Source organism: Pempheris klunzingeri, chromosome 5 (assembly GCF_042242105.1).
Source record: "Pempheris klunzingeri isolate RE-2024b chromosome 5, fPemKlu1.hap1, whole genome shotgun sequence".
Taxonomy (NCBI): domain Eukaryota; kingdom Metazoa; phylum Chordata; class Actinopteri; order Acropomatiformes; family Pempheridae; genus Pempheris; species Pempheris klunzingeri.
In genome coordinates, this window is record NC_092016.1 from 10,762,550 (window position 1) to 10,787,511 (window position 24,962).

Consider the following 24,962-nt stretch of genomic DNA (forward strand, 5'->3'; position numbering starts at 1 on the left):
TCTCGTAGTTACATAGAAATTTGTTACACTCAGTATATTTTCTATTGTCTGAAACTTCCAGTTGCATCATCAAGTAAATGTTCAAATTGCCAGTCAATCCAAAAAAACTGTTTTCTCACTATATAAAATGAAGAGAGCTAATACTGTTGATATCTGATATATCTGCACAATCATCTTTTATACTGCATAAAATTCAAGAAAAGAGAAAACACAGAAGAAGTAAAGAGCTGCGGCATTTCTCTTTAAACTGGATGGGTGAGCAAGCATTAGAATTATGTCACAAGCCCCAGTTTCATATCTTCTGGTGAACTAATTTTATTGGCCTTTTTCACAGAAGACACCTCTTGTACGTATTTTATTGAACTTCCTTTAATGGATTTATTACATTAATATTGGACTTACTATAATTCCATCATTGGATTATGAACCCTTTTCCTTCCTGTTACAACCATATCATTTTGTGTAACTGTCTTTTATCCCACTTGGAACAGTTTTACACCCGACCGTCCAAAGAAATTTACATCTTCTGAGATTTCTTCCACTCTTTGTCTTTTTAGAGACCTTGGGTTGTGTTATGAACTGTTGATTTTGTGGGCCTGAAGTATGAATTGATAGTTTATCGTGTTTTATTGGATGCTGAACATATACCATAAAGATTTAATTCTTCAGTCTAGAAGTAATTTAAAGTGACATAATATGATACTTGGCACAGAAAATATGTTTCCCAGTTTATATGGTGACTTTGTGTTTGTTAAATTCATAGAGGTGCAGTACACAGTGGGTCTGTCTCAGTGAACTGTGCCCACACCACCTGTCATTAACAGCAAACAGAGGCTGGCATGGGTTGTTTTTCAGTCAATAGACTGACACACTGGTGCTGTTCTAAGCTTCAGAGTAAGTCGATTAGTCTAGACTTTGAAGTCTTAGAGGAGAAAGCCGCCTTCTCACCTGAGCAGAAAAGTGCACCTCTCACTCTCACCAGACCAGACAGATTTGAACAAAGATGAAGAGAAGCACGGGAGGTCTTATAAGGTCAGATCAATGTGCTAAGGGCAACTCGACACAAAACTACAATAGAGAAAATAGCTGTTATAAGCATTTTATGATTTGTTTTGTTAATTGGGAAACATTGCACTGAAGCACATCCTGAAAATGAACTGAAGTAACTGTTGTGTGCTACAGAAGATTTCCACCATACAGCTAAACAGGCAGAGCATGGCACTGACACTGCCAGTGTCAGGGGAGCAAATCCCTCTGAGGCCTGATGTTGCTAAAAATGTATGCACCCATGACACTGTAGTGCTCCATGGATGAAAGTACCCTCGACATGGCGTGCGGTAGCACTGACGATGTAAACCTCACTTTGGCAAGTGTAGGGTAAACATATAGGGCTGCATATTGAAATACAATACAGTGATTGGTTATGTAAAATGAAACATCTAGTTGGAAAGAGTTAAATCAATAAGAAATGTTCCTGTTTTGAAAATGATTGTTCATAGAGCTTTAGGTCATTTATAGATAAATACCTCAACAACAAAGCCTAATATAATGCGCAGAGAATGAACATCAGGCATTTTCTGAAATTTAAAACAGCTCTTTTTGTGGTTGCCAGAGAGTTACTTCTGGGTGACTGGAAGCAGAAAACCCTTCAGGGCATTAAAGGGACCTAAATTCATCTAGTGCTCATATGTCCAAAAATTCCTCCATGCAGTATACCTGCTGCTGCAAAGGCCTCAAGCCTAATCTGTGTACTGAAATTAAAAACACTTCATTTTTAAATAAACAGTAGTAATACTACACATAAACGACATGTGTGCACACCTGGAACGAGTGTGGATTCTACAGGCTCGGGTCTATTGAGGAATCAGTACAGTGCCAAAAATCACATAATGCCATTCAATAAGCAGGGCTGAAGCCACTATTAGGGATACACATTTTATGGGAAAAACATACAAAATTTGCTTATTTTTTAGGCTGAGTCGAGTATTTCTAGACAATACATTACAATTTGATTACTTTTGAGACAACAAAACAAATGAATAAAAGATTCGGTGTTGCTCCAGTATTTCATTCAAACTGGGAAATCAAATGGTATCTATTTTACAGATCCATAAATTCCTTATAATTAACTGAGAGGATTTATGCTCGCAATGAATCAACAGGGGAAAAAAGAGACAGTGTTAGTTTATACGCAGTTTTTGATTAGAAATCAAAAAAGGTTTTCCCTGAAAGAACTGCTCCATCTAACCTTTATGAGAGCTGCGAGAGAGAAGAAAAGCAGTAAAACTGTGGGTCGGACAGCTGAACAATGAGCTTAAACTCACTTTAAAGCTCCATAAGGTCGAGTGGAGCTGCAGATTTAGCTGATACTTCTCTGTAGGTTTGTCTCTACACTTTCACATTGTCACATTGATTTCACTCGGCCATTTGATAGACTGACATTATACAAAATGGAGATTATAGATGGTGTAAATGAGACTAGCAGAAAATATAATTAGACAGCTATGTCAATATGTGAGGTCTGAAAAATTCACGTAATTGAGAAATATTTGAAACTTTCTTTGTTGGCGGGATGACTTAATTATTTTTAAAATCCTGGCATCGGCCCGAGTGATGAGAGGTAATAACAACAATTACAATTCAAGCCAAAATCAATGTAAGATTTGGAGCCCAGTAAAAAGATTTATTTTGAAAGTATGTGTGCAATAACAAAATAGTTGACATTAACAGAAAATAATAGGAGGTAATATTGTAGTTTAGTCAGAGAGACAGATGGGTGGGTAGTGGGTTAAATTATGATGAGGATCATAGGAGGCTAAATAGAAGTTGGAAAATTATTTATACTAAATTGTAATTGAATCTTATTTGAATGTTTTGGGCTGGGGCATATCACACCAGTGTGCTTATCTTGAGGTGTACATTATTTGTCTGTATTGCTCACACCATTTATTTATGTATTTAATTCCATGTCATTAAATGAAAGTAAATTCATGAATATTAATAATGCATATGTGATTACCTCAGGGAATACATGCAGATGTGTTGCCAGAATAATATTTCAGTGACTTGTTTTTCTTATGCAAAGTCTCCTCCATCATGAATGCAAAATGAAGACAAGATAAACCACAGAAAAAGAAAAATACTCTAAGCTTTTAGGATTTTGTTGGACAATTCAGTTTTCCATTTAAAGAAAATGACTACATTGAGGTATGGCTGCACGCTGACGGTGACGTCGCTGCTTCCTGTTATCAGCCCCTTGAATCCAGTCAACGCTCGGCGAATACACCACTAATGGAATCATCAGATAGAGCTGCGCTCCAACAAACCGACCAGCAACGCACTCTGTCACCTCCCATTGACTAGGATGCCATTCAGATAACTGGGATCATCATTATCAGGCATGTAAGACACAGCACTCATTAGTGGATGGGGATACTGTTAAGGACACACACACACACACACACGCCGCCCTCTCTCTCTCTCTCTTCCTCTGTCAAACACACACAGACACACTCATTACAGGGAGTGTGTATGGGAACCAGTAGTAGTGTGTCAGTGGGGAAGCGTTGAGACAGCAGTGGGTCAGTGGTTGTGCTGCAGTCTGAAGCCCACTGCATATCCATGCACACTCCACTGCAGCACTTTGATTTCACATTGGCATCCCCCCCTCTGCATCTCCACAGTGATGGCTTGGAGCAGCCTGGCCCCATCATTACCCTTCTCACATGAGATCCCACTGCTGCCGTCTTTTATTGTACGCCTCATACTCACTCAAGCACGCTCACACAGGCACACGTGTGTGCTAATAACACATTAAAGTACTTTTTTTTTTCTCCAGCAAGTAAATAGGACAGACGGGGCTGCCCTTCTTTCTCATGTCCTTAGACTCTCTTGTCCACTTTATTCTGTACAGCAAAATCAAAGCTGGTTTGTAGGACTTGGAGGCTGCTCCCAGAGGAGACAATCCTGGACGAAAGCCCTAAGAACCACTACCGCTGTAACACCGTGATTTATTACTTTTGCACCAAACAAAGAGGAGAAGTTCACAGAGAAAGTCCTCTTCACATGAATGCACTGCAGCAAGAAGAACAAGAATAATGAAACACGCGCGCGCGTACACACACACAGTCACACCTCAGTGCTGTCGCAGTGCTTTCTCTCTATGTGCTGTGAGGTGAGTCATCAGCACAGAGAAGCACAACCTCACAGCTCCAGCTAATCTCTCCTCTCCTCCTCCTCCACCACCTCCTCAACCTGCCAGCATCTCATTTTCTCCACTTATGGATGAAGGCACGGTGACTTACATCATCGCTGCAGCCTCACATATACATATAAGGCTACAAACCCAAACGCATGGCCAACACATGCTGGTGAATCTCACACACACACACACACTCACACACACATACACAGCCACATACCCTCTGTAGGAGAAAGTGATATTGTCTGTCCTACACGTAAAAAAAACAGTTATCCAATCAATATTTCTGCATTATCATGTATTTAAAGCACTTCAATCAGCACTTTATTTTGAGATCACTGCTCTGGAGGTTTTACCTTGATAACAATATAGCATAAATCGGCCCTTAAACTGGATTCGGTCAGCTTCACATCCGTTACCGTGCTGCTCTTACAGTGAGACAAGAGTCCTTTGTGCCCTTTAAGGCAGAAGCCCGGAGATGTGATTAAATGCTGCATGTTCACTCTCAGTCAGCAGGATACTGACCAGAGGCGGACACGAAAAGCCAAACTAATAAACACAGTGTCTCTTTGAACCCACACAGCTGACAATCAATCTGCTCCTCTGCTGTGGATCAGAGAAAGTGTGCAGATCAGAGGGGTGAAAAAACAAACACGGTTCCCCACTGAGATGCAGTTCACCACGAGGAAGATATTCCCAGGTTGTTTCCATATTTATATTAAGCGTGGCTGCAGACATGCTTCACTCTGTCACACAGGAACACATGCTGGCACACAAATTCAGAAGCCAAGCATCCATGACTTGAGGCAGTTCCTGTCCTACTTCTCCTAAGAGTGAATAAACAAAAGATTATGTCGTTTTTATCTAGATATACATGCAGTCAACTTTGACCGACACTTGACTCCCTCAATGTATCTGAATCAGCGTGTATTAACAGCTAATACACAAGCTGGAATTCAAGGATACATCAAAAACACACAAAAGAGCAACAAAAAAAACGTCTCTCATAACACCAGCAGATATATGTAAGAATCCAATGAGCATCACAGCGGCACTCAACAGTCTTTGGCATGTGTACGAATAAAGTAACTAACTCCAAAATTAAATTTCAAGAGGACTTACATAGCCTTGGCGTACTGCATCTCCTGTGGAAGCTCTGTGACCATTCTGGCTGTGAGTGCTGCTATGCTGTGTTGTGTGTGTTGGTCTGTTTCTGTCAGCCTGTCTGTGTGTGTCAGTGCCTAGGGCCAGACCACTGGGATAGCTGTCTCCATGCTGACTTAGCTGTCATACATTAAAGAGGCCTTCTTAACGGTCGAGGGAGCATATCAGCTTGTCTGTCCCGTCACTTCAGGCATCATGTCCACCCACTCTATGTCCTTCTCACACACACACACATACATATACACACTGCCAACTGTTCCTTGCCCCCCCTCCTACTGTGTTAGCTGGGCCAAGGGTACTCTCCAGGGGTCCACACACACCCAGAAAGACACCATCGCTCAATTGTGATGCATTCATAGGGCCTGACACACAGTGGCAAAAGCAGCCTCGCAGGGCTCTGCACTGCTCTGTACCAACAAAAGCAAAAAACCAGCATGCACAAGACTGTGCAGAAATCATGCAATGCACAGGGAAGCAGCAGAAAACTGATGCAACGATAGAACAACAACAACAACAGAATGCAAATGAGCAACACTGATAACGACCATGTTTTGCACACACTAGCCATGTGAAGCAATAAGACTTAGATTAAATGAAATATACAGTACATGTTCCTTGAGTGTGACATGAGGTGATAGCAATAAGAAGACACTATTTTCCTGCCACTATTGAGTTTTCTAGATGTGATCAACCAGTGTCAGAGTAATCATGCAATATTTTGGAAAGCCTCAGGTCAAGATTGACAAGATTTAGTTTTTCTAATGTGGTGTGAAAACAACTTTATAACAAAGGGGCGATTTTATCAACTCTTGGAACATTAAGTAATCCAGCAGAAATTAAAACACTAGATGTAAGGCTTTTACACAACACCAGTAATTTGTAAAGTGGCTCTCACCTGGAGTCAAACACAGGGTCGGTGTACATGGGAGGGGGGCACAGAGGTTGCTCTCCTGGAGTCTTTGGGGGCACCGGGGGCCCCCCTTTTCTGCCTTGTGCTGGGGCACCATCTGTAGGAACAGAATAAGATATTAGTTACTTTTTAAGTTCCTCTTAATTTACACTTCTTCCCCTCTGAGTATATAAGTAAGCAAGAGGATTCACAGGGTCTTAATTGTGGGATATTAGCCACAGATGAGGCAGACACTCACTGAGCTGTGAGCACGAGTCATTTTCTTGAGAGTACTCAGTTTTATGTAAATGTAAGTAAAACATATTGATTTGGAAAAGAGCAGCACAGACAAGGCCCTGCAGACTGCAGCCACGTTGAGGCCATATGTTGTCAGAGGCTAGTTAGGATCGCTGGCAGCTCAGTAATCCCCTCAGCCATCCAGATTTAAGAAGCTATTTTTGCTGGCTCTTAGTCTGCAGCTCTGGCTTATTGCAAAGTAGTTTTCTTCCCTTTATATTGTTTTTTGTTTTCAATTTGCCACAAAAAATTAAATGCAACACCAGATAAGTGAAAACACTGGACAAATAAATGGGAAGCAATAACAAATCAATGAGCTGTAACTGAGCTCTGTTCTTTTAAATGCACACTGAAGTGTTTTTTTGTTTTTTAAAAAGAACATTAGCACGAGGACACACTGCCCTCTATGACCTTTATTTTTTGTGTTTGTCATTTATGTAATTAGTGGCTAAGCAATGGCTGTACCTTCTCCATCCAACAGAAAGCAGGTTAGCAGGTGGGGACACACTTCCTCCAAAACGGAGCAGAATGAGCAGAATGCAGCAGGCCCCTTGGAGGACAGCTGATCCAAGAATATCTCCGACCGTTTTTTGCTGGAATCCTGTCCCAGTATTTCTTTGTACTCCCCCAGTGAGAAAACCTTATCATACACCAGGTAGGGAAGTACGGTGTTGACATCCAGCTCACTCAGGATCTTTTGTCGGTGCTGTTTGAGGATCTTGGCTGACCATCTCCTTTTCTTCCTGGTGCATGGCCTCCTGCCAGGCCTGTGCTGCTGCTTCTTCTGTTTCTTCACAAACCACTTCTTGGTGCCGCTGCCAAACATCTTCACGTTGAGGAGAACCACCAAAACGTCTTCCACTGCTCTGTCAACACAGTTCCCAAAGGAAGGGAGGTGCATATTTCATGCCAGTGAGGCGACCATGCCACATATTTCCTCGAGCCTCACTTTGTTGTTGTCTGAGTCGCTTATCTGGGGCAGGAAGAGACAATCTGGACAGTAGCTGATTTCTAGCTGGGTACTTACTGACACTAAGAAGATTACCAGACTCTTAAGTACACCAATGCAAACTGCTCACCACTGCGCAGACATCCTCAACATATTTTATATTATTTTGCCTGCAAAATTTGAGCTACTTAAGCTGCTATTTAATCACCTTATGTCCCCTTTAATTAAACACATGTCTACTGGTTTCTTTTTTCTGATAATTTAAAGCAACCATGTCAGAGACTGCGCTGTTATTTTGGGTAATACTGATTAGCCTAAAAGTCATCAGGAAGTTACAAAAGAAGGCTTGAGGATATCCTGGAAAATCTGTGTGATGTGAATGAAACATAGTTTCAAGCTGCCCCTGAGCAAGGCACTTCACCTCCAGCTGCTCTCCTGTCCACAGTCCACTGATCAGCTCTCCAGTAACTCACCTTCCTGGTTATTGCTCTGAATGTGACACCTGATTAAAGTAAGATTAAAACATTTTGTCATGGGCATTGACCCATGATTACTTTGAGATGTCAGGCTCGCATTGAGGAGAAGCATTAACATATAATAGAATGGGACAAGGACATTTAAAGGGGAGCTTAATGCATCATACCGAAAATCTATTTAAAAAAAAAAAAGTAATGCAGCACAAACCAGCATGACCTTGAATCACATTTTATCCAGCTAATGGGAAAAAAGGTGGAGGAGGGCCTAATCTTTACCAGAAGAGGGTGCCATTTGATCAGCAAGTATCACATATGCAGTAAATCATGTGGTGATAGTTTTATAAACATATTAACTGACCAGTGTATGTTTAACAAGCACTGAGAAACGACGGGGGGAAACAAATCACACAGTAGCACGATATCTGAAATCACAGAAACATCAGAGGACCATCACCAGGAAATTGAAACACAGATACATAATCTGGCTATGTGTCCAACACATAAAACCATTGAGATCATTTTATTTAAAAAAAAAAGCTTGTCCAGGCTTTAAGTCTGACCCTCCTGAATGATGAAAGGGAAAGACATGCAGATAGCAAATAACCCGTCTACATTTTTCATGACATAATGTATAAAACAAGAAATTAGCATACAGTAAATGGAGCTTCATACCTGGCTGTATTTCTGCATCTTATTAAATGAACTGATGAAGACAAGGGCTACAAGGTTTAGAGTGATTTTCTTTAATAATCTTTTTTTTAAAAATGTGCCCTATAGTCATATTTTAACTATACAGTCGTCAGGACTGAATAATTCACGTTCTATGCAGTATTTTTGATATGCTCCTGAACATCCTTTACTCCAGTGTACTCTCAGTGACACTGGCTGTGCATGTAAACCATATCCATTCCCTCTTTATGTTTCCACTGACAGTATTTCCTTATTGAGCTACAATGGGGAGAGTAACACAAAGAGGACATTTTGTACTAAAAATACTGTAACTCTGGGAAATACCCACTTGGTTTGAACAGCTCACACTCCTGAAGTGTTGTATTAGCGGTCAGTGCTGAATATTACAACGGATGTTCGCATAAAATGGGAACTATATTGTAGTCGCTTAATAAAGGAATCACTTCAAGGCCATTAAGGACATTAGGAGTGATTACAGCCATCAAAGCTGTTTCTGTGGCATGTGAGTATTGTTTTGAAGCTATTATTTAACATTTTACTTCAGTCAAATTTGATTAAACAATATATATTCTTATTCTGTGTTGTTTCATACAATGAATATGAATAATCTGTGGGAGTTCACAGCATTGGTAATCCACATTGCATCATTTCTGGAGAACTGCTGAGGCACAGAGGTTAAACTTCACGCTGCCAAAAACATTGTTCTCTCATTAGTTTGCCCTCAGTTTGCCACTATGAGGCCATATACAAATAATCAAATAAAAAAAAAAAGGTACTTCTTGTCCTTGACGTCAATTAACCAAAGCTCCTTATCTCATTGCCCAATCCTTCCCTAACATAGAAAAGAACATTATGAAAGTGTGATTGCATACCCTATATAGCTGTAGGATTACAAAACAGTTGCATGACAGAAAAGGTGAAAGATATCACGATTGTGTTTTCCTTTCTGGTTCAGTGTGTCAAATGTCACATAGATGTTGTGACATAAACCTGAAGGCTGTAAAACAGATATGGTTTAGTTATTTGCTAAATGCTTGCTTAATTCAACTAATCACCGCTTGATTTCAATGGCAGTAATTATGCAAAACACATGCTTATTGACGCAAGACCAATGTGACATGAAACAGTACTACTACAGTACCAGTGCCGTCTACAATGTGATGAATATAATGTCACATCTACTACAAGGTGTCTCCTCTCTCCTGTCCCTCGGCTGAGTGCACTAACTGTGTCAAGGTGACCAACGGTGTGGCTGTTGTAGAAAAGAAAACAGAGATAGATAGCTCACTGCTTGTTCACAGCATCTCCTGCTGTGATTTGTATGGGACAGATAAAAAAAAAAAAAAAGACTACTTTAGATTTTAGATTTAGATTTAAATGTATTTAATCCAAATTTTATATTTTCAAACTGGTTTATTCATTACAATCAACAAGAGATCTGACATTTTGTTAAAAGATACCAGTAGCTACTTCGGTCTACGCCATTTGATTGTCCTAAAATATGGCACCATCATCTAATTATCATTATTATTTAAAGATTTTGTGTAAAGACAATGGTTAGTCAGCATTGAAAGGCATTTTAATTCAAATTTAATAGAAATTAAGTTTTACAGCTTATATATTTGTTGCACAGTTTGGCCTTTGAACTTTGAAGCCCCACAAATTAGTTGAGAATGATGATATGATGTTGAAAAATGTAAAATTTAGTATATCTCGGTTAATTTTTAAATAATTTCTGCAAATATGAATTGGAATAATTCACAGCAGATACTGATACATTCTGGAAAATTTAAATATTGGCCTTTATGTCATGATGTAATCTAAAATGATGAATTATGTAAAGCCTTTGTTGTCTGTATAAAGATTTCAAGGTGAAAGTTTTAACAAAACTTTTCCTTCACTGATAAAATAAACAAAAGACTTATCAATTATCAGTAATCAGAGTTCTAATATTAATGATCAAAACTGTTAAGTCAGGCTTGATACTTATTGGGTAAATAAGGCTCTCCTATTTGCTCTCCTATTATGCAGCTGAGTCACAGCTGTGCTCTTATCAGTTTTCTCAGTGCTAGCACCTGGCGAGTAGTTTCAAATTCTTGGTTGATTCAAACAATATTGACAGCAACTTATTGACTTCACAATCCAACTTTTTTCACTTGTTTCACTTACTGTAAGCACCACACCAAATCATTTATATGGAGGCTGCGCACGTGTTGGCGAGCACAAGAGTCACAAGGGGGAAAAAAATAAGTAATGTAGGAGCCATGTCATGTAATAAATATTTACTTTTCTAATATGTCAAAAGACTTTTTTATTTTCTTGTGTTTACAATTGTACATTCAAGAGAGAAAGACATGAATCATACTGTATGTGGGGATGGATGAGGTCCAGATTTGAACAAAGCTGCAGATACTTGGTACCTCCATGAACCAACTGAGCATGACCAACATGACCAAATTTTAACCTTGTTTACTTGCTACTGCAACGATAATTTTCAAGAGAACAAAAAGGACTATTTGATTAGATTAGACTGGATCTAATGAGATTTTGATCACGAGTCATTGCACGAAAGAACTGCATGCAGATAAGAACAGAAAAAGACATACTGGAAATAACATGAGAAAGAATTACCATAAATGAAATAAAGAATTTGTGGGGGTTTATGCATTCTGTACGGTAATTCAGATTGTTTGACAGTTTCCTCGTGGCATTTATAAAAACAATTTTACAATTGTTAAATATTTGTATGCCATTTACTTTAAGTATTCAACTAGAAAAAGGAGGTAAATGTACATATCTGGCAGCACATATTACTGTATTACTGTCAAAATTCTTTCAAGAAAGATTATTATCATAACATAGTACAAACGTCTTCTAACACAGACACCGTCGAAGAAAAACAAAGAGGAAGATCCCTTTGGCCATTCCTCTCGATCACTGCATTCTGTGTGAGTTTTCAAAAAAAGTCAGCTTTAGACAGAAAAGAGCGACACAATTTATGTTTTATTCAAGCCACGACAACAGAGAGTTGAATCCAGTCTATTTACTTCAGATTGTGTAAGTAACCAGTGGATTCCCAGCACATGCTAAATGGTTTCAAAGCTATGCAGATTTTTCCAGACAGACAATACTAAAGTTTCCCCAGCAATAAGGTTTATGGTCCTAGGAAACCTGCCAATTATGGATCAACAAAGGGAAGAAACTTAAACCATTTGACTGTGGATGCACATACAAAGCGATCAGACTTGTGTGAGTAAATAGACTTTCATTTTTATTGTTTCAAAGGCAAAAGGCAAAAGAGGAACATCATTGATTTACGCATCAAAGTCTGTGTGCAAGTTAGGGGAGTGCCATGGTTTTTGTGAAACAGAAAAGTTGTATAAAGCCCTTTCAGTCTCCAAAGGAAACTGTGCGAAGTCTGATAAATTCTAACTGGCTCCAATGGAGCTGCTCAGTGGCCACCAGATCAGACTGGGGCTTAACTGGAAAGCTGCCAAGTGTGAATATGTGCAACTGTGTGAATGGAGCAGGGCGTTCCTGAAAAAGAGAGCATTGCTCCCAATGAAACTACCCTGAGTAAATAAAGGTCAAGAAAAACAGCATCGTTTACATCAGCTTTCATCCTAGCTCCAGTAACGGGAACCTGCATGAGAGTAATGGCAGTCATAGGTTGAAGTGCTGTCTCCTTCCTTGTGACACTTTAAACATATTACACAAATAGAAAAAGTACCTTGTTGCTCTTATCTTGGATCAAAGGTTTCACCAGCTTGCCGTGATATTGACTCATTAAGTGTCTGCATACACCCTTCACACATTATCTTAAGTGTATTTGTTGAGCAAACAAGTATGTGCAGCCTATTGTTTTGGGACTGTGCAGTAGCATAGCATTAATGTAGGTAGCCCACACTGCTCAAACATCAAACACACGAAGAGCAGTTTGTAATAATAGCCAGAAATAAATAGTAATAAGTGATAAATAATAATAATCCATAAATTCGTGTGGCACCAAATCTCCCTAAAGGAAATACACATTTTCACTTGTAATTCTTTATGTGGGTTTAGGAGCTGTCTGGCTTATCACTCAACCAATAAATCAAATTTAGGAGTTTGGGTTAATTCAAGTGTAATTTTAGTCCAAAAGCAAGAAACACCAGAAGGAGCCAACAGCAGAATTTAGAGAACTTCCACTGCACAAAACCCCACAGGTCCTTACATAACCAACAAAGACATAATATTTTAAGTGTGGTTCCTTACAGCGTTTCTGGGTTTTAGGATGCCTCCTACTCACATGACAGTGTGACAAATCTATTGTAAAATAGATACAAAGAAACAAGAAATCTATAACATAAAATCAATCATACATATGATTAAGTCCAGTTACATCTGAGTCAAACAGCAAATACAAACTCACATGATGCTTAATGATTACAAATGATTTGACATACAATGTATAACATTCTGTATTTTTATACTATTTCTCATCATGGACTGATTAGAATTAATCTAACAGTGATGAAAGAAGAAGACACATTTAGTCAGTAGTCAACAAGTGTCTTTCACTTCAAAACATAAATCAAAACTTAAAATCAAAACATCCTACATTTGTCTCTGTGATTGTGTGTGAAAAAGTATTTCTAATTAACTGCTGCAGTAACTTGTAATCTCCAGCATGAAGTGGCTCGTCGCTCCTTCAACAGTTAGAAGTTCTCATAGTGATGCATAAAATGGGCCTGATCCCTCTTGTTCATCTGCTGACAAGCTTTCTCCACATTCTTGGTCAGTCCAGGTGGTCCACAGCTGAATACGCCGATTTTACCCACCTACAGACAAGAATACAAATGTAGAAGTTAGCATAATTGGCTCATTGTGTCCAGGCTGGTGTTCTGTGTTAAGTTTCAGACGTGACTGACCTCGGGGTGAACTTCCTGCAGTGAGCTGAAAAAGGAAACGAAGGGTGGACGGCCGAAGTGGGTGATAGACCGCAAGCCAGTGAAGAGACTGCGGTTCCACACCTTCTGAAAGTGGCGCTCACACACATACTGTCCGCACATTACATAGACAATGGCGAGAACTTGTTAGTGGTTTTCATTGTAATCTAGTATTTAAAAGGAACAGTTTAATGAGAAGATCAATAACATTCAGATCTGCATGCTAAATATGAATCTAAAGCTAGCAGCTGGTTAGCTTAGCTTGGCCTGAAGATGAAAGTGGACATTTAAGACTACAGGTCTCACCAGCATGGTGGTGCGGAGGTCGAACTTCTCGGCCACCTGAGTGATATAAGTGTGGACGCAGAGCAGCTCCTGGGTGTCCATCTCCTCCACCTCCCTGATGATGTCTGACACCCACTCAAACTGACGCTGTGTTCGTGTCACCCAGATGAAGTACACCTTTGAATAAGCAGTGACTGTTAGCAAGGGATGTTTGTCTTTATTGGATAGTGACAGTGGAGAGGGGAATAACGTGCAACTGCTGGAACCTGTAACCACTGAGCTACCAAGGAGCTCTAAGAGATGTAATTGACTGTATTGCACAAATATGCACTGGTTGTTAGATTGTAAACAGCACCTTTTTACACTGAATCTTGGACCTGATGGAGGACTTGAACACCAGGTCTTTTAGGATGGAGGCGAATGGGGTGACTCCGATTCCTCCTCCCACCAGAACAGACACGTCAAAGTCAATCCACTCCTGATGTCCCTCACCAAACGGGCCATCCAAGTACAGCTTAGGATGAAATGAAGTATTAATATAAGTGTTATGAACAAGACAAAGAGTGGAGATGCAGATGAAACACACACAACTGTGCTTTAACCTGCCTTTGGATAGGCTCCAAGCTGCAGCAGGCTTTCTTCTGTGTACAGCTCTCGGAGCTGGCTGGTCCAGGGCCCCACAGCTCGGATGTGCAGGCTTAAGGTCTCTTCGTGCGGGGCTGATGTCAGTGTGAATGGGTGGTACTCATCTGTGCCCAACATCAGGCATGCAATGCGAACCCACTGGCCTGAACGGTACACAAAGCCCTGTGGTCGCTTGAACTCCAGATGCGTCACACCTACAGGTAGGACAGCCAGGGGAGGTGTGAACTCGAATGCACAGTGCGCACAAACATTGCAGGATTTCAGTGAAGATGATGGAAAAGTGCAACACAATTAGCAAAGACTGAAGTCAAGGAGACACAGAGACACATTTTCAAGACTCCATCCACTGTGAATGATTTTCCAGGATATGCAAAGTGTCACCTGAAGGCAGCAGCTCAGCTCTGAGCACAGGGATCTCCAACTTCTTCCTGCTCAAGCTAATTAGTTTGTCCAGCAGGAAAATCAGGGTGGGTGGGATTAAGTAAATGTAGAAACGGGGCTGTTGAAGCAGGGCAAAACTGCCATGAATAACCGTCTGTTGGATGAAAACAAAACCAGCATTATATGTTTGTAAAACTGCTTCCCATCATGAAAGCCACTTAACTGCAGGGGGAATTTGGCATATTTTAAAGTCAGAAAAGTACTTACTAGAGTGTAGACAATAACGTAGAGGTAATGTGTGATCCAAAATGCACGAAAACTGATGCGGCGGAAATAGTGTGAGGCAAAAACATACATGAATGAAAAGGTAAAAAGAAGCAAGACACCAGTCATTCCTGGGAAAAGGAGACAAAGCAGAGAAAAAAACAGAGTTAAGCATAATAGGACATGCAGCCCATGTACCACTGAAGGTCTGAAGTCAGTTTCCTGTGATACCTGGAACAGTTTGAAAGAACCACCACGACCACTTCAGAGGAAGTTCAGACCTAAAACGAAAACACACTGTAAATCAGTGACGATAACTCCCTACAAAGTATACAGTTATCTGCTAAAAATCTGTCAGATGTTTCAAACATTACCCATTGTTGGAAAAGACTTTGGGGAACAGACAAGACAGGATGCTGAGGTCGCTGATGGAGAAGATGTAGATGTTGACCACGTGCCCCAAACTATGAACAACTACAGTCAGAACAGAACTAGTTAGAGTGAGATCACAGAAATAAAATGTAAACAGCTGAAGACATCAGAACTTTCCACCCCATCATTACTCTCTCCTCTGTTTTGCCAACCTGCCAGGATAATGGCCGTCATGGCCATGAAGCGATGGAAATCGATGGCAGCGTCAAAGGGGATGTATCGGTTGAGGAAGGTTTCTCGTAACACTGTGATGATGTTGCGACTCACGGTGAGGAGCATGTATGGGAAGAGGAAAGAGACGGCGGCTGCTGAGCCACGGGAGACAACGATGCCCACCACTGAAGTCTCGGGGACACCCGTAGATTCGGCCTGCACAGCGTAGTCTGAAAACAAGGTTTTTAATCTGTGCCAAAGTGTCACATCAGAGTGAAAGAAAAGTACCATGCAGCAGGTAAAGAGGGACTATAGCACATTAACATGACGTAGTGAGGAAGCAGAACATGGGGAAGAGTGATTTCTACTCACAGTAACATCTTTCAAGTGCCACGCCTGCCGCAATGCCGTACACGATGATGAAGCAGACGATATGGCGCCGATAATTCTCAATGAAACGTTTGAAGTGCTGGATCTTCTGCTTTACTGGGTTCCTTATGTACTGCTCACGCTTAGGCTTCACATAGACATTAGGAGTGTTGACACCAAACCTGAAAACATTCAAATCCATTAGACTTCAGTGTCAGAGTCGGTGATATTGTTTGTTCTCTCTATCATTTAGCCGTTGAATTTTTGTTCACACTCAAGTCACCCAAACTACAGGAAATAGGGTGTGATACTTTTGTTGTCAAACATCTTATCTCGGTATTCCTTATCCTTCTTCCAGTAAGTATTTTCCAGGAAGAGAAAAAAACAAAAACAAGGACCAAACTTTTTCCTCCTGCGTATCTCTTGTCCATCTGTCTTGGCGCTGCTGCAAACAAAAAATGAAGAAAAGATTGTAAGCTGGGAAACAAAGGGATCAAGCAACAGGCGTTACATTTGTGATTTGGATGAGTGATTACAGCCGGTGTGTCCTGTTCTCTCACCTGTTTGCTGGACAAATGAAGGACACTCTCTGGTCTCGACGCAACCGCTTCTTACCCTGGTTCTCCATCCCTGTTCACACACACACACACACACACACACACACACACACACACACACAGACAGCCACACTTACTCATCAGACAAGGTCAAAGATATGAGGATTAAAAAAGATCTTCTTAGAAAAAACTTTCTTCAACCTTTGACATTGAGTTGTGCAAACTGCAGCTCCTTCTCGTGGTCCCGCAGGAGGAAATGGAAGTCCTCCCATGTGATTTTCTCCTTGTCATCAAAGCCCGCAGCCTGCATCATGGCCTTGATGCCGTCCTCTGCTTGGCTCTTTGAAAGAGCACCGTTTGAGATTTCAATCAAAGACCTGCAGCACATCAAAAGGGCAAAGATGAAGAATTAGACTGAAAAGAAATGGAGTCATGAAAAAATAAAGAAAACTCAATCAAACCTGAGCATTCTGGAAAATTCCTCTTTTGATAAGAAGCCAGTTCCACCAATGTCATTCATGGAGAACATCAGTTTGGATTTTTCCTCAGGAGACCCTGGTCAAACACACATCATCATGAACATAATGTAAGATTAGACTAATGCTGTGTATTGGTTTATGTAGTGCTTCGATGACAGCACACGTAAATAAGCAGACCAGTCACTGTCCATTGGAGTGGTATATTTTACCTTTCATAAAAATAACCATCACATCAAGAAACTCTTGGAAGGAGAGGTAACCGTTTCCATCTTTATCAGCTAGTGTGAACATGGAGTCCACAAATAAGGAGTCAGGTTTGAGCCCCAGTGCTTCAGCAAACTCAGACGCTGCCAGCTCGCACTGGAGGACCTCTTTGGCTTTCTTGCTGGAAACGCCACTCATGTCCCCAGCGTCACGCTTCTCTATTTCCAAGACCTATGCAACAGAGAGACAGTGCCATTACACACTAAATCACCATAGTGTCACTAGTGATATCACAGACGTTAACTGAGGTTACTGTATGTCCATCATGGATGATGTCACCATCAAGACTAACAATTAGTTCCTTTGGCTGGAGGTCAGACCTAGTTTGACCTCAAACAAGGATTGACGACATTTTGCGGCTTAAAGCTTAAAGCTGCTGCCGCTGCAACAGAGCAGAGGATGAGGTAAACATCCAGAGGCTGACGGTACCTTAGAGAAAGCATGTCGAATGAAAGTTTCCACAATCTGAGCCCTCTGCTCTCTGGTTAAAGCCTCCTTCAGCAGTTCCTCCTCTCTCATCTCCTTCACTCTAATCTCCTGCCCGATGTCAGTCACCCCGAGGCGCAGATGCATGACAAATGCTGCACGTTTGCTCTCGTCATCAAAAAACAGCACCTGGATGTGCAAACAGGACGCATCAGGAGAAGATTAACAGGATTAGTGGGAGATAAAAGTGATGTAGATGAGGAATATCTGCAGAATCATGCTTCCATTAACAATTTGATGAGAGTAGAAGCAACTTGTGGACAATCTTAAATGTGAACAGAATTTGGTTGTATGTGTTTACACAATACGCTGCAGCAGCAACATTTTTAGCATTTTTCCAACAACTTTTTCAGATCAAGAGCCTGAAGGTAGAAACCATCCCCTGCGGTTTCCAGCTACTCACCAGGTCGTACTCTTTCGCTGCTTTGAGCAGCAGAGCTTTATGGTGCCGGTCGTTGGAGAGAACGACATTGAGGTAGTCCTGGTTGCCCAGATTGAAGCAGCGTTGAGTGGACCCAGATCTGTCGAAGACCTGCAGCCTGCTCTTCTCATCGACCTCCACACTGACAGGATGCAGAGGTTTTTTATGGCCCTGCCACTCCTGGGCTGCAGAGCAAAAGCAGAGTGTGAAGAAGTCAGGTGAGAAATACCAGGAACCACCATTTTGGTTTCATAGTCATCTGTGAATAACTCATTAACAGTAGAGTTTGCAAGCAGATGTAGTTTTTATAATGACTTTAATGTCAACTATCAGTTGAGTTTTAGAGCTGGCATTAATCTAGAAATGGCTACATCACTGGTATCCTCCCGTCCTGACCCTTAAATCCATATAATCAGCTCAGTTTTACAATTGTTACATAATGGTTGATGAAGGCCAGCGTGGCAGTAAACCATCATTTACACCAACACTGGACTCTGCAAATAAAGTAGGTTTTTTTTTTTTATCCCACAGATTTCATACCAGTGATTCCCACGGCTGGTTCCTCTGCTTTGGCACCAGCTTTTGTCCTTCTCTGGAACTTCCTGTACCTGTACTTGCGGAAGTACGCCACCATACAGGCCACTAGAAAACTAACTGTGAAAGCAAAGAAATCAAGCCTGATTATCATTTTCACAACAAAACTGCTGGTCTCAGTATCGTTGCTGTGCAAAAAGAGATGGATTTATGAGCATAACACTGACCGACAGGAAAGAGGAACAGAACAATGATAAATATCCCAAAGCCAGCTTTGCTTCCATCAAAGTAATTAAGTTGGGTCGCATTAGTGCAGGGATGGAGCATTGATGCATTCAGCTGTGTGGGTTGAGGACAAGGGTCACCTAAGGAAACAGAGAGGCTGTTTGTTTAAATACTACATCACCAATTTGAAATCAATCATCATTTCCCCTCGGGGATTAATAAAGTATTTTGATTGATTGATTGATTGATTGATTGATTGATAAATAAGTCATGAAATAATTCTTACCATCCTTCCAGAAGAACACATTGTTCTGTATATCAGTGGCTTCTGCACTTGTGACTGCAATAAGGACGTCATGAAAGGTCACATTGCTGATCACCTGGATCTCCTCATCTGTGAACAAACTGGAAAACACCTCAAAGTACACAACTGTAGGATGTGAGTGTGAATGCTGTTACCCTCGCAGACAGTAACATGAGATCAATCGCACTGACAGTACAGTAGGATTAGATACTATGACGACTATTTCTGTTTTCACAGTCCTTTAGGTAGGAGCTCACCCATTCTGTCTGTTCTCGAACCAGAAGCGGTCTCCGTTTCTAATGCGTACAAACTGGTCCAGGATTATGGTGGAGAACACTGAACCTGGCCCATCAGTCTTAGACTCCAGCAGTCCTCCAGGGAAGAGCTCCAGTTTTGAGATGTCTCCGTTGTACAGCTCTGCAACGTCGCGGAGCAACTGTTGGAGCGGCACACAAGACACACTTTAAGTCAAGGGATTGCTGTTAAACTTTTTTATGCACCTCATGCATAATCATTATTATTTGAAGACATTTTGTCTTAGCAGACTCTGGGTTTTACCTGTGGGTTTGTGCTGTTGAGTTCAGAATTGATTTCTTCAAATGTCTTGACAGAAGGCAGACCCAGAGCATTTCTGACCTCATTGTAACTACGCAGGCCAAAGTCTCTTCCTCTTTGGATGGTCATGGCCACCAGATCCCTCCGGGTGAACCTTAGGGGTCCGTACATGTAGTCTGCCGGGGGGCAAATCAGATCAGAGCAATGAATATTAGTTTATAGGTTGAATAAGTCTTGATGAATGATATTACAAATCTGTGATTGCTTGACCTTTGTGGAACTTGTGTTTTCTCTTACTTTGTATACTTATGAATGTTATGCACTATGAAACAAAGGCAAATTTTCTACACAGACAGTGTAGAAAAAGCATTAAACACCTCTCAGGTCCTCCACCACAATATTGTCCGTCCTCTCTGCAATCTGGGAAGCCATGCCCATCAGGAGGTCGTCTACGTCTCGGCTTGTCTTAACGTTGAGTTTCTGGAAACAAAATGACAAAAGCATTAATATATAATATGCAGATTAATTCCTCACATTTCTCTCCTCTCTAACTGGTGGCATCAAGGAGACCATAAGGCTTGATAGGCTGTCTACGAACGTCCTATATTTCAGTCCCACGAGAATTTTGCTTTTCTCTACAGAAACAAATGTGAAGTGATTTGTAGTTAAAACAACGCTAACACACATTTCCACAAATGACCCCATTTGTGTTCAGAGAGTGGTTTACTTTCCTGCCGCTGAAGCCAAAGATCCTGGCTCAGATCCTGCCAGATCTGCTGTTCTCTCTCTGTACTTTTCCGCTGTCTCCATAAATAAACAATTGTACTAAATGTGGCTTCCCTGCCTAGTCTCACTTTAAAAGAAAATCATTAAAGGAAATCAAAATGAATGTAATGCACAGTATTTAAATGAGCATACCAGTTAGTTCACCATCAAATTGTGAAACTGCAGATGTATGATATACCTGTCGTTTCCAAAAGCTGTTACAAAGACGCATTGCTGGTGATAAGCTGCCATCTATGTTGACAACCTTCCGGAAATGGCAGGTTCTGTTTCTGTAGGGAAAAGCAGAGCCAGTGCGGAGGATTTTATTTCTTATAATAATGTACATATTCTATTTCAGATGGTTCACAGAAGCACAGTGACAATATCACACTCAACTAAAGCCCACTAAACATAATCAGCCTTGAATTTTCAAAATGTGCAGCTGGAAAAACAGAACAGTACCTCATATAGACACCAGGTGGGGCCATAGTGATGCCAAATCGCATGGCAGCAGCCTCAAATTCAGGAGAGATCCCCGGATCAACAAACTTCTGGTAACCTGTGCACAGATAGATCAGAACATAATGCAGAGCGATAGCTGAACAAAATAAAATTTCAGCTGAATCAGAAGAAAATCCTCATGCATTAAAGCTACCTATATCATCATCCAAATGGTCGAAATGAGGCTATAAAAGCAGTACAGTAATGAAAATGAAGAGTGATTAAGGCCCTTAGTCCCTTTAACTTTCTTCAGCTGTGGCTGCTTATTCAGCAGAAGAAGGAGACTCTGGGTGATGCTTTGCTGACGGAGCACATACTTGTCAAACACCACCAGCGATAGCTCACCTCACCACGGCTTGTGGTCACCAGTGCATTACCTGTTCCCCTCCACTTGTACGCACACGCACTCTGGATGATTCTTACCTGGATAAGGAGGAACCTTTTTGACTCCAAGATATCCAGGCAGCCATTCGTAGAAAGCAATATTCTATGGAGAAAAATAGGAGGAATAAAAGTAATTGCAGCTTGTTTGAATGCACACTAACATTGTACATGTTGTATAATATACTCTTTAAGCTGATTTTTTTTGTCTTGCATTTTCCTTATTTTATGATTGTAGCTTTGTATTTTGTATTTTACGTGTCAAAATAAATGTTATATGGCCAAAATTGTTTTCAATAGAGGTAAAAAACTAATTAACGTGTGTATAATGTTGTTCTTGCAGAGGACGGCCTAATCAAACAAGTGAGAGATGATGCATTCGCCCTTAAACTAAAACCAGCAATTTCATCCATAAAATCACGACCACCTGGTGTTGATGCAACCTCGTTGGTTCCAGAGTGCAAATTAAATCAGCACCTGTGCAGCGAGGGGATTACATGGAGACTTTTCCTTCTACCTGGAATGTGGCCACAACGGTCTTCCTGGCATTTTGAAACAGCTTTTCGTCTGACCAGTCTGGGTGTTCCTCATGCAGTTTGGAGGCTACATAATTGTGGTAGCGAAACCAGATAATCCCCTCTGCTGCTGTGAACACGTTCTCATTGGCCCAGGCGTTTCCCAACACTGGAGACACAGAGGATGGCACAAATTATAGGGAATTCTGCCATTCCACGATGTGAATTAACATTACTATAGCTACACCTCCATAAATAGAGAATAGGCTGTACATGTAACATTTGTTATATAGAAGATTACCCCAAAATGCAGATATATTCTGCACTTCATCTGTTTAGTGTCACACTCCTATTGCATTGATTGATGAGTATCTCTGACCACTAACGGAAAGATAATTTGGCTGGTTGTTTTTAAAGACGTGACAACAGAGCGGTGACAACAGGAGAAGATCCTCCTCCTCCGCCCCAGATAATAACTACACACCTTTAACAACACAAGCAACAAAACACTGGTTTCATGACGCCTGCACGGCATCCTCTATGCTATAGAGAGAGGGATTTACTGCGGTGAGCGTGACAAGCCATTTACACAATAATTAACGAGTCATATCACACGTCAGGCAGCGCCTCTTTTGACTCAACTGCAACCCTGTTCAAAGCAGACTTTGGTGAAATAACATTTGCAAGAAATTCTTGCTGTTTGTTTTTCGGCAGCTTGCAGTATCGACTGGGTGGGTATTGCCACACACAGTGTAAAAAAAAAAAAAGTTATGACACCAGATTGTTTAAAACTATATTTGAGCCAAACACACAGTGAAACATATTTAATATCCTACCTGTGGTGAAATATATGCAGGCAGATACTTTTAGTGTGATTTTGTGAGATTTGGAGGTCTGTTATATATGATTGCAACTAGTTTCTGGGGCTCAAAATGCAAAAAAAAATTACATCTGAAAACGTCCACATATAATGACCTCATTTCCCTGAAAATTACTGAGAAGTAATGTCCACCGCCAGAGCTGCGGATTATTGCAAACAACTGTGTCATTCTATTTGGGAAGAAACATTACTGCTGAGTTTTGGGGCTTAAAACACCATAAATTAAATGGCACTGAGAGCCACTGTTTTGGGTTCAGCTCTAGCCAACAATTCTTCAATAAAAGTAATGAGAAGTTGTGTTTGACTGTGTTTTTTAGTGAACTTTAATCAATGACTTACAGTAGGAATCAGTTCAGTGCAACTTTCTGCAACTAACAGCTCCCCTGACACGTTTATAAGATGCTCCTGATGATATAAACCCCAGTGCTTGGGACGATCACATGAGTTCTTTGTGAACAATGTTTGGTCAGATCTAAAGTACACATTAATAAATGTCTCACCATAAAGGCCTTGGGGTCCATGATCTCCTGTAGAGGGGTCAGCAGCGCTCCACATGAAATCACGTCCTGTAACCTGGTTTGGCATGTTCCACTCAGAGCCTGAAGTCAAGAGCCCTCCAAAGAAGCTTCTCAGGGAGTCAGACCAGGACGCCGAGGGGCCATAAATGGAGCTGCCATCTATCCACGCTGTCACCAAGTTGACCTGCATTTGTTTTTTTTTTTCAAATTGTTGTATTTCAAGAAAAGGAAATGTGGGGTAATATAATATAAAGTGCCCTCCATTAACAAACATGTTCATATCGATGAGAGTCAATAATCAGCACCTGTGTGCGAGGGTTACTGGGACTCTGGCCGGACTCTTTGTCCCATGGTCCCCTCTGGAAGGGAAGCAGGACTTTTCCGGTGGCACTGGGGTCAAAGACGGGGTCGCCTTTAGGGACATGGATGTTCATGAACTCAGGTGGACACCCGGGAGTTCTCGAGTCAAAAATTTCAAAAGTAACATGATAACCTGAGGAATAAAAATGTTTAAAAGTTATTGCTACAAAAAAAAAACGTCCATTTAGATCTTGAATTTTTAGCCCTCTTTTTAAGAAAAAAATCATTCATTTGGTTTTTGTTCTGCTGGGAATGAAATGCTAAACCACAAACACAAGTAAGTTTAGATGAATATCATGACATATAACTGATTATTATCAGGCAGCATCAGCTTCAAAAGCAACATCTGACTCAATATCATTTTAAATGGTAATAAAAGGCCGATTTTGTACAATGCATGTTTAAATTTCTTGGAGTTGGTCATTTAATTAATCCTTTTCATAAGCAACAGTAAAAGTATCACCTTAAAAACTAGCACCTGTGTTGAGTCTGCAGTTTATTGTCAGTGTACTTCAATGCACTCCCCAGTATATTTACCAAAGAACAGGGAGAGCACGGTCTGGTTGCGTGCTGAGGGCAGACCGGAGGGTCCCCCTGACAGCAGGCTGCTCAGTCTGCGAGGGTTTGGCAGCAGCGGCTCCTGCACAGGTTGGTAGACACCGTCCCGGTAATGCGCGGGCACGAGGCGCACAAGGTGAGAACCTGCGCGAGCACAAACACAGTCCGATAACCAGCTGCTGTTGGCAGGCTGAGCTGCTGCTGCTGCTGAGCTGCTGCACACTTTGGCAACTGTGTGACTTACCGACAGCTCCGCGCCGGGGAGATCCCAGACTGTTGTACCAGCCGTCAAAACGGGGAACCTCCCAGGTTATTTCACAGCGGGAATCTGTTAAAGACACGTCGAGCTTCTTACTGTAAATGTCTACGTTAATTCAGTGTAAACTCCCTGAATATTAAAAAGCAAAATACTGCTGCCTGCTTACATTCACAGACACTGATCACCAAGCCAACCGCTGCACAGATACTCCAAACCCATTTACGCAAATCCATTGATGCGAGAGATGCTCCTCAGCTCAGTCCTCAGCCAAGAGGAG

At 41.2% G+C, this 24,962-nt stretch overlaps 1 protein-coding gene across 1 annotated transcript; it reads right to left on the reverse strand.

The window, feature by feature from the left end:
* Positions 1-13,363: 13,363 nt before the first annotated feature.
* Positions 13,364-24,918, reverse strand: duox (dual oxidase). Its single transcript, XM_070831219.1, has 33 exons — positions 24,852-24,918; positions 24,671-24,754; positions 24,406-24,570; positions 23,814-24,001; positions 23,491-23,692; positions 22,113-22,279; positions 21,638-21,701; positions 21,176-21,272; positions 20,913-21,003; positions 20,326-20,428; positions 19,952-20,124; positions 19,651-19,829; positions 19,376-19,494; positions 19,092-19,229; positions 18,871-18,984; positions 18,313-18,515; positions 17,853-18,038; positions 17,369-17,594; positions 17,142-17,235; positions 16,882-17,057; positions 16,684-16,753; positions 16,527-16,565; positions 16,127-16,305; positions 15,754-15,984; positions 15,544-15,643; positions 15,401-15,450; positions 15,173-15,300; positions 14,906-15,059; positions 14,486-14,718; positions 14,235-14,393; positions 13,901-14,056; positions 13,577-13,705; positions 13,364-13,486 (listed from the first exon to the last, which is right to left on the reverse strand). Exons 1-33 carry the CDS (start codon positions 24,916-24,918, stop codon positions 13,364-13,366), a joined length of 4,587 nt encoding a protein of 1,528 aa, XP_070687320.1.
* Positions 24,919-24,962: the final 44 nt, after the last annotated feature.

Bases quoted from the DNA above. Each gene is read 5' to 3' on its own strand.
- duox (XM_070831219.1), bottom strand. From the start codon at position 24,918: ATGGATTTGCGTAAATGGGTTTGGAGTATCTGTGCAGCGGTTGGCTTG. The intron at 22,280-23,490 runs GTGAGACATTTA...CTGTGTCTCCAG, and splicing joins TGGACCCCAAGGCCTTTATG to TGTTGGGAAACGCCTGGGCC. The intron at 14,719-14,905 runs GTGACACTTTGC...TCCTACCTGTAG, and splicing joins AGCTGAGCTGCTGCCTTCAG to GTGTGACGCATCTGGAGTTC.